Source organism: Crassostrea angulata, chromosome 1 (genome assembly GCF_025612915.1).
Source record: "Crassostrea angulata isolate pt1a10 chromosome 1, ASM2561291v2, whole genome shotgun sequence".
Lineage (NCBI taxonomy): Eukaryota > Metazoa > Mollusca > Bivalvia > Ostreida > Ostreidae > Magallana > Magallana angulata.
In genome coordinates, this window is record NC_069111.1 from 18,858,767 (window position 1) to 18,869,456 (window position 10,690).

The 10,690-nt window shown below is 36.4% G+C and overlaps 1 protein-coding gene across 1 annotated transcript; it reads right to left on the reverse strand.

Moving 5' to 3' along the window:
* Positions 1–824: 824 nt before the first annotated feature.
* On the reverse strand, positions 825–9,878 carry LOC128164805 (proton channel OtopLc-like). The gene is made up of 9 exons (XM_052828817.1): positions 9,563–9,878; positions 6,194–6,801; positions 5,588–5,708; positions 4,989–5,103; positions 4,583–4,847; positions 4,069–4,232; positions 3,192–3,402; positions 2,779–2,937; positions 825–2,367 (listed from the first exon to the last, which is right to left on the reverse strand). The coding sequence occupies exons 2-9, from the start codon at positions 6,741–6,743 to the stop codon at positions 1,577–1,579; spliced, it is 2,376 nt and encodes a 791-aa protein (XP_052684777.1). The 5' UTR covers positions 6,744–6,801; positions 9,563–9,878; the 3' UTR covers positions 825–1,576.
* Positions 9,879–10,690: the final 812 nt, after the last annotated feature.

Here is a 10,690-nt window from a genome sequence, read left to right on the forward strand (position 1 = left end):
AATTTTGTAATTGCACACCCCTGACACTGCTATATGTACATGTAATATCAAAGCTGTATGTCTAATGTTCTATTGTACTATTTCAGAGATATGTTACACAGATGACATACTTTTCACATGCTACACTTGATGCAGTTACACACCACTATCATGAAGTTGTCATTCATTATATTAATATTAGAATAAAGATGATGTCATAAAAGTTTTTTTTTCTCCTACAGAACTTTACAATTTTGTGGTTCGTAAACCTAAAAGTAAAAGAATTGTAGGTCAAAAGAGATTTTTTTTTTTTTTTTATTTCCTCCTCCTACGGAACTTTATCATTTTGTGGTTCGTAAACCTAAAAATAAAAAAATGCTGGCCTTAAAGAGTCATACTAGTAATGGGAAATGTTCCATTCGGAAGTCACTCGGAATACCGGTATATCGCACAATTTTACAACGTTATCTTCCGGTACTTTCAATGTCTGATCAATGTGCCAAATCTCCATAGTCATATATTTTAGCCGTGCATTGAAACCTAATAAACTGAAGGGGCGTTTCATAGAAATATCTTGGGATTTTTTTTCATATTTTTAAAATACATATGTAACATCGTTTGAACCCCGAGGTATTCATAAATATTGAGTAATTAAGCAAATGGAAATCAAAGATATCTTTAGACAGAGTATAGACATGATTTGTATGCTTCTTTCCATAGGTCAGCTTGTTGCTTTATTTATCATTTATCTAAGAATTTTCAATACCTATCAAGTTTATTACCTTGCATTATTAATCATATTTATATAAATGATGCGTGTAAAATACAATCAATACTTACGATGTCTATAGGCCATTACAACATATCCATTTTGCATAGTTTTTCATTTAAAAACTTTGATAACTGAAACATATAAGTACATGTTACTATCAACTTTATAAGTATCAAAGTCGGTGACCAGATGCAAGCTAAATGACACATCAATTTTTAGACTGTATACTTTATAAATAACCCAACAAAGATTTTTTTAAACTCTGATTATTTATGTTTATTCAACATACTTATTATTGTTGGAAAAGCCCAATGGCAGGCTACTTTTGCGTACGCTTACTTTGACCATTGATACACTAGCTGGAATTTCCTCGATTTAAAAAAAAAATCATGTTCATGTGACGAAAATATCACCGATCGTTAAAAATAAAATTAAAAAAACAGTTTCTGTTGTATTTTTTTCATATTAATATACGATCATTGTTTTTTTTTAAATTAAACTTTCAAAAACATAATAAGTCGCTTTCACATTGATATGTTGAGTACATGTGCAATGATATTTTTCAAAACGAGAAACAGAGGAAATATCAGCAAGTTTGCCTATAATGGTAGGTAAACGTATGCGAAACCTGTCTTGCGTTCCCAACGAAGCATATACTTATTCATTTTACGATTTTCACACAATGAAATATTATTGTTAATTTCGCAGACGAGGTATATCACATTAAAATTCAATCAGGTATATAAAATCAAACGCTAAAAAATGTGTAATATAAAAAAGGAATTCTTGCACACAGGACCAGTCTACTGCGCCAACAGGAATTGATTAACAAGAACTCTCTCGTTCTGTTTCCCGGGGAGATCGGTATCTCCAAGCAAATCGCCAAATATTGATAAGACACACAGAAGAATGAAACCGGAAGTAGATTGACAAAGGTACTGTGATATGAGTGAGAACAGACCAAGCTAGGGGCCCATAAAAGTCCATCTGTACCGGATTATGCTCGGGTTGTTGTGTTTCAAATGTGTTCATCAACCACAGCGCAAAGTTACAGAGTATTAGAAACATGACGTATTCTCGCCCGCGTTTCCTCTGTTCTTGTAACTCATTCGCAGATATCAATTTCGTCCCTGCCACGATGAACAGAACTTGCATCGTGGACTGCAAAATCATAAACAAATTTGTAAGAATATTCAGAACTCCCTTTGGCTTGTGGGTTTCAAAGGCTGCTGCAATAACTCCAAACACAGCAAAAGCAAATACACCCGCAAAAGATAGAAACAACAGATGAAGCTCCACAGAAAACTTCCAGGAGACGTGTTTGAACTTCATGTTCTTCATTCTGTCTGCCACTAATATTATGGAAGCAGTCATCAATAGAAACATGGTCGTTTCGGACACATGAATTAAGATAATGGCAGTACTTGACATAGGGTGTAGTGTTACCAGCACATAAAATGCCACCATTGTTATAACTGTTCCCACGGCAACTAAAATGCCGGCAAAAAGTCCCCGAAAGGAGCTAGAACAATCCAGTCTTCTGCTGTTATCGGAATCATTTTGGTCACGTGAGGAAGGTTTTCGTCCGACATTTCTCCACATGGCGTACACAATGGCTTCAAAAGTCAAGAGAAAAAGTTGAGAGTACAGCATACAGTTAAAATCATTCTGATAATGTAAGTACATGTATCTCTATCCTGAACGAGCTATGTACTGTGGAATCATTAAAGTTCGTGGGGGTCAATTTTCGTGGATTGCTCATATTTTACAGTTTCGTGGGGACGTTATTTTGTGGATGATCTTAAACCAACAAAAGCAAATAGACTTTATAACCTTAATTTATGAATTCGTGGAGGATGTTAATTTGTGGATGAGAGGTACCCCCGCATTCCACAAAAATTGAGCCACCACGAAATTTAATGATTCCACAGTAATTTAATAACAAGAATTTTCAAATATGTTGATCATTGTCAAGATGCCAAACGTTACGAATACGTTTAACAATTTTAATGACGTTATACATGTACCTGCACAAATCAAGCTGTACTGTATCTTGCAAGGGTACAGGTATGGTCCTGCTGTTTGAACAAACTTTCCAAATATATCCGACCAAAAGCAGGAGAGCTCGGGGAATACATTGCTGTTGTTCATCGGGAGGCTGATGAGTATCAAATGGGATTCGGGGACTGGAAAGAGAGAATTCCAAAAGTTTTCTATCTGTAGGTACATACTAGTATGTGAGGCATTGGGTAGAATAGTAGTATACTACATTAGACATCTTATAACATCTTTCTCACCTATCAGCGTTTCGTTCAATGCGGTAGTGTTATTTACTGAATGAGTTTTTGCTAAATACAAATTGTAACAACGTACGTAATTTGAATTGATGAGAAAAATTTAGTAAACAACAGTTGCTTAAGCATCTGGTAATAATATTTACTGCCTAGAAGCTTCCGAGAGGCAGCAGACGACTTGATTAGAGGAATCTCTGTGACGTTTTCCGGTCCAGTTTTCCCACTTCCTCTATGATGGTACCCGCTCAGAACATCAAGCGTTTCAAGGATTATGCATCTAAACCACACAGCCAGGTTGGTACAGCACAGATGCATTAATCCAAGACGAGCTATACACTTCTGATGTGTGAACACAAGCTGCAAATTATCAAATGCTCAATTAAGTAAATTGTTTGTGTGGAACTGTAATTTGAGAAAAAAAATACATAAAACCTGCGTATCGTCATGTCTGTCACTGTATATACACGCAATAATCTCGAGATTTAAAAAATCTGATATCTGATTTTAAACTATTATATCTTCTATAATATAATTCAGCTAACCGACTGGTGATTTTCTCAAGGGGAAAGGGGCCCATGTTTATTTATTGATTTATAAATATTTTGTATTTGAAAATCCTAGGGAGAAGATATGGAAAGTTCCCCAACCCCCTCTAGATCCGCGGATCTGATACAATGATTTCTGAGACTGAAGCCCTTCGGGTTCCCAGAGAACTCCTTAATATAGTTTTTAATCTAGTTCTTGTTAAAATTCCGGTATGTAGTTTTTCAATGACGCCATTTAATATCATTTTTCTCCCTTTAATTGTATGCATAACAAAATTACAGTACTATTAATAACCATTATGATAACTGATATTCGGATTATCAGTGTATACAAGAGAGAGAGGTATCGTGTCAATTCTATAAGATATCGGCTTACCCCCTTAAAATGTATTCGCACTATTGTTAACTCAAAAGGCTTTGTGGTTTTTGATTTCAATATCTAATTTTTCCTGAATCATTATAGTGTTTCTCATTCTACCTTTGAGTGCAGGAAAATGAAATATAGCTGTGTGAAGGTGAAGGTCAGATGCATGAAAGGTTTGATCGCCTGCACGGGGTGGTGGCACTGGGCGTTACCGTCACGCACTTGGAAGAAGTAGGCAAAGTTCAACCCACTGTGAACCATGCTGGCCACTCCGAACACTGAAAAGACAAGGCACAATTTACTGTATTACACTCAACAAAATCCCGTTAGGGTTTTTAGAAAGATTTAATATAACACACACGCGCGGATCCGGGGGGGGGGGGGGGGGGGGGCGTGGATTTCATTGTGTGTCTGAGTGAATAACACAGTGAATTTGTAAGTTATGTTGATTGAATTTCAATCAAATTGCTTTCTATTAACATAATGAATTGATAAATTTAGAAGCCACAATTTTAGTTACATACATGTATATCATAAATAAAGCTGTGATTTCTACTACATCCACGAACATCGATGCCCATGAATATATAAATGAACCCACATTGTCTATACTACATGTAAGTCTTACCTACAGCACCAATTCTAAGCGGAAAACTGCCTGAGTACATCAAATGAGTTGTATCCGTGTTGAAACTACGCCGGGATATTGCAGAAGGTTCCTCCCCGGCCCTCCCATTGACCACGCCTTTGTCTGACTTGTTCCTCAAAAGGCCCCTGACTCGGCCTATTATTGCCAGGAGAAACTTCATCAACCGGGATTTCCGTTTCAAGATGAACAAGTTGGTGTACATGACGAATATGAAGCTCACCAGGTACATGAAGATGTAGAAGATCTAAAAATCAGGTACAGAAAAATGTAGACACGCGTGATTTAGTTTCAAAAACTAATACACTGCAATACTTAGAACGTTTACACTGCAATTTGTAGTAAGTAGTTATGTTGCATGTTTAAGGACGTCTTTGCTTTTTCTTACCTCAAACATTTGGGAGGGACTCTGGGAGGCGAAGGTTTCTGTGATGGGGACGACTGCCGCCAGGACGGACATTAGGATCCCGTACATCATACTTGCCACCACCGATATGTTGTCCCTGAGAGATGGGGTGGGGATCATTAAAAATTGCTGTATATATTAGTAGTTTACCGGCTTGAGGTACGTATCATTAGAAGTGCAAAAAACACATATTACAAGTTATGTAGATGTACTAGTAATTTCTTCAAGAACAATTATGATGTTGTACTTGTTCTTGTTGTTTTTTAATAAAAAAAAAGAAAATACACGTGCATTCTTGAACCACTAAAATTTGATATGAAACACATGCTAATGTAAGTATAACAATTGACAGATTTATCATTTAAGTACTACCACTACTGAGATTGGGTAGATAAAAAATCTAACTGTACTGCTGTCCCTCGATTTAATTTTGCATTGCTTGACTACATGTAGTACAGTGTTTATCGAACTTGTACACTAAAAGAGGGTTTGGCTGAAGGGAGTCAAGAAACGATTGAAACAAAACCTCATATTTATGGACTTTTTTTTCCAAAAGGATGATAGCAATGGTATCTTTATACCTTAGTTTTTCGGCAATGGCCTTTCTTTCTGCCTCCGTTTCTTCTTCACACAACATGATATCGTCTTCATTTTCATCGTAAGTTCTCTCGGAAACGTTAGTTATATAGTCATGGTATCTACCTGAAAGCAAAATGACGTCATTGTCTAGTATACCGGTGAATGTACCGCAGGTTAACGCTTCAGTGCCAAAGGTTAAGTGCTAAAAGCAGTTGGTACTTATCTCTCAATCAAATTTATCAAGATCGTGTAATTATGCTTGAATCATACAGTATACCAATGAATTCTTCGCTATGAGAAAATTATATATTATGGACAGCACACTAAAATAGAGAGTTCAGAAAATCAACATCTAAATACTAATATCATTGTTAGGAATTTCCAACCTTAAAAATTGATAAATGGAAATTTTTAAAAGATACATATACATAAATACCGGTATATAAAAGGAACCATTTCAGCCCCAAAGAACCACGTTATTGCATTTTTTAAAAATTTATCTGTGACCTTAAAAATGTTTGCCCAACCTAGTACATATGGTAACATTAGCCATGGTTTTCTCTGATCGCTCATTTTGCGATGGTAAAATTATTCAGAGATGCAATTACCTGTGGAATCGCGATGAACTCGATTTGCACCAAGATCAACTAGTGCTAAAATTTCTTCACTGGAGTCATTCACTGTGTAAAAATGGCGTCGATCTGATGATATTCGAAACCCATTCTCAGTGTCCCCACTTTCTGATATATTCTCTTGTTTGTCCGATCCACTCTTCCTTCTCATTTTAGACGAGGTGGCGTATTTTTTATCAGTCTGTTTCGACAAAAGATTCTCACTGTCATGCGAAATATTCGTAATCTTTTCTTCCCCTTGTCTGGAGAGTTCAGACGGGATTTGTTTTTCATTTCCGAAAGCACTGTGTCTTCTACCAAACTCTTGTTTTCTACATGTATCTGAGGGCTGAATCTCGGATGATGATCTAGCCTTGGGAATTGGTTTTATTCCGGATTGAAGTGCATTCTGACTGGTTTGAGTTTTAGGATCAGATTCAGCATCACTAGAGTTCGGATCAGACCCAGAAACGCCGTTTTCCGACGAATTTTCAACGTGCTTGGGTTGAATTCTCGGCTCCGTTTCTTGTGTATTTAACATTGACATTTCTAATCGAAAGCTGACATCACTGGAACATTCCTCTATTTTGGAAAATGCATTTTGTCTGAAATCAGGAACATTTCATTATATCATGTAATTTAAATGAAACACTCCTGCGAAATAATGCTCTTGACAAAATAGAACGAAGTCTTCAAACGAAGATAAAGTCTTCTGAATTAGATCAAAATAGAACTATACAATTATTCAAATCTTAATTTAGAAAAAATAAACGATGCCCGGCATTTTTATAAGCTTCTTAATCATTTATTTTTTCTCAAGCTCTTCTCATTTGTGATAAAATAACGAGAATGTGTGAAATATGTACATGTAACTCAGATCAATATTCAGCAAATGAATGAATTGGAAACGTTGTAGCATTAACAGAACTCATTTGATTTTAATTTTTCTTTGCCCGAGGGGAGGGGGGTAATACTGATAATGCAAAACCAAGAGTTTTCAACGACGTAAAAATGTATAAATACACTCGTCTACAAAGCCATATACATTTACATGTAGCTTATAATTTTAGTTCACTCCCCTTCAGTGTGTCAATTTATGATCTTTACGAAATCCGGGATTCAATTGGACGATTATCACGAATGAACATGGCTAATTTGAATCGTGATTAGTGGTGACCTTCATAAAAGTACAATTTTATTCCACACAGTAAAACCCCTGTCACACCGGAGCTGCGTCCTCATGGCGATCCCGCTGCGTCCTGAAAAGATGTAAAACGCCAAGGTACACGCAGTAGAGTCTCCTACAGCGCCGTAACAACGAAATGGCATCTTCATTTGTCGCGGTGAGATCGCCTAGAACACCATAGATCGCCAAGCGATGGTGCGCACTTTGAAAATCCACAAAGTATGCGTCGTGGTTCCACATTCTGATTAACAAGCAGCAGAAACGAAGTTAGGTGGCTGTGACAGTGCCGTAAGGTCCTCAACAGCGTCACGAGAGCTCCGTTGGCGCGCTCAAGGAACGCAGCTAATCGCAGTGTAGACGCAGTAACAAGTCGATTGCGCTTGCACAGAGACCTCTCAATCGCAACTTCTCGGGCCTTTCCGGCAAGCTCGGAAAAACACCTCGAATGTATTAACATCACCGGATGTTCGAATTTTATTCAAAATGGAGTCGCTTCCCATTAAAATAAGTATCGGCTAGAGAGTCTTGTATGTCGCCTCTGTTATATTTTAGTGTATATCGTTTACATTAATGAAGTATAGCTCACATCTCAACAGATCGTAAAATGTGTTCTATTTATTTCAAGTTTTACAATAAAAGGGGTTATCATGGACGCCTAGGTAACACATTCGAGGTGTTTTTCCGAGCTTGCCGGAAAGGCCCGAGAAGTTGCAATTGAGAGACCTCTCAGAGTTCTCAGTGATGTCATAAGCCTCTATCGCACTCTCACTGCGCATCCACAACGTTTGAACGAGATGTTTTTCATTTGGCTGCGTTCACACAGCGACCGCAAAGAGCTTTTGCTGAGTTCATCGCGGTCTCATGACGTTTCTTCTGCGTTTATTAGCGTTTCTAGTGCGTTGTCGGTCAGAAAATGAACAACTCGAACAATGGCTGTTCTACAATAGCAAGCGATACAGTACTCTCAAATGATGTGGATGACTGTAAAACGAGCATTTACGAATACACCAGGACCTATTAAGGACACAGATGGAATTCATGCCGTTTTGTTCTGATGTTTTCACATGTTTCTAATAACGGTTCTTTTTTGTAGACACCTCTTCTAAGATTTTTTGTCTTTCACTATTTATTTAAAAATTAGTTACATGTACGTTTCAATTACAATGTACCTTATTTCATCATAACAAAAGCAATTTTTTTTTAAATTTATTTACTAGTACTACAAATGTTTGTTGCCTATACAATTGTACAAATTAACATTAACTTACCAATAAGTAAAGAACGTCAGAGTGCAAAGCACGTCGAGGACGCAAAGTATAAACTCTTAGCACGTCAAGAGCGCTCGGCGGATGCTCAGCGAGAACGCAGTCAATGGCTATGTAGAACTTTGTGGAAATGCAGCTGTTAACTGCGGGAGCTCCGTGAAAACGCCTAAGACGCTTTCAGGACGCCGTTACATCTGCCATTTTAAAAATTTCATATAAAATTTTACATTTTTTCTGAAATTTTCGGCGATTCCATGACTTTAACAACGCCGTAAACACGCTGTGGGAACGCAACTGGTGTGCCAGGGCCTGAGATAAATCGATTCTGATTTAAATATTTCTTTATAGCAACTTTCCACTTTTACATGTATTTAATAAAAACATCCATCAAATTCTCTTTCTTGAGACATTTACATGCATGTTGGTATTCAGCTATAGATGCTCATTAAAATTCATCTTTTATCGTAAATTTCTGAGAGAAAACGTGTCATTCCAATTATATTTACAAGTGATCACCAAAGACTGCAATCAATCATCAAATTATATTTTTTTTTTAAACCAGATTTATACCAGTTAGAGGTATGGGAATCTTTTCTTTTCATGTATACCTTATCTAATCTAGTGTAAGTATAAGTACTATTTAAAACAAAACTCTTTAATTGAGAAGAATGACGCAACTCCTATTGATGATTCTGGACTGTCCATGTAATATTTGACATAATGGCGTAATGGAAACAGTGCACGTTTTTTGTTTGCTGATTTACTTTACAAAACATCAAGTGAATATTTTGACAGGAGATAATGAAGATACATGAAAAACTTGAGGAGGCCATATGATGAGAGAGAGAGAGAGAGAGAGAGAGAGAGAGAGAGAGAGAGAGAGAGAGAGAGAGAGAGAGAGAGAGAGAGACTTACTTTTTATCGTGGGAGATGTCAATCCATGTTTCGTTTTTTTTTTAATATCGAAGATTCCCTTCACAACAGAGTATATATTATTGTATTATTGTCTAGTCGCACACGCACGTAAACCGAGGCTACATCTGATAAAACGAGAAATCCTAAACAACGAACCGTGACGGAATTTTCACAATAAAATGAAAATTAGATTAAATCCATTTCATCTTTTCAATATATATGTATTTTAAGTTTCAGGAGACCGTCTTGGTCATTAGACTTCCACCCTGGGTATACTAACAACTCCGATGACTTACAGACAGTTTTAAACCCCTAAGGGGTATCCAATTACCCCACCAGATATTTATAAGCAAGAAGGAATCTCGCGGCTCGGTGTGATGAATATAATATTTTCCACTCTTTTTTTTTTTTTTGGTCATTATTAAAAACGATTTGTTGAGTTTACTTGCCCGTTTTTTTTTTTAATATTTTGTACCGAAAAAGAAAATTCAATATAACGAAACCTTGCTACGTACTTAAATCGTCTCAATCAGAAGAATTGATAGTATCTTTAACGGTTGGTTAAATTTTGGCCCGGGGTTAGAAAAAGTTTTCGACTTGTGTGACCTGTAGAGATCGCGTAAGTGGGTCAGTGTGTGAATTAAAAAATTGCTGGACCGAGTCAATGTAGTCTAATGGGGTCTAATGTCTGTATATAAATTATAATGTACGAACATGGCATTGAAATATTGGTTGCTAAAGTAGAATTGCAGTGGTCCCATATTATATATACGCATTTGGTACCATACGATATTAGCAAAGTTGTGATTTCATGTCATGATTTTAAATTTTTAAAAAACATGAATATGTATTTACACATAAATAATTCTTAAATCATGTATATTTTTAAACATGGCGTTCCATCTTTTAATCGTGAAGCAAGGGGATATTGTATTATTTATTAAGCACATGATAAAAAGTACTTTTGTGACAACAGATATCTTTTATTGTTAAAAGTACAGGGCCAAGAGAAACCAAGGACCTTGAAGACCGCGAGCTTATTTGCCTTCATTTCATCGCTGATTTGATTATGATGATGCCATTTACATTTTAAAACAGAGGGCAATTGTATTTGCTGATTATTAATTA

Bases quoted from the DNA above. Each gene is read 5' to 3' on its own strand.
- LOC128164805 (XM_052828817.1), bottom strand. From the start codon at position 6,743: ATGTCAATGTTAAATACACAAGAAACGGAGCCGAGAATTCAACCCAAG. The intron at 3,403-4,068 runs GTAGAATGAGAA...GATAATTTGCAG, and splicing joins TCATTTTCCTGCACTCAAAG to CTTGTGTTCACACATCAGAA. The intron at 2,938-3,191 runs GTAAATATTATT...CTCTCTTTCCAG, and splicing joins CTCTCGGAAGCTTCTAGGCA to TCCCCGAATCCCATTTGATA.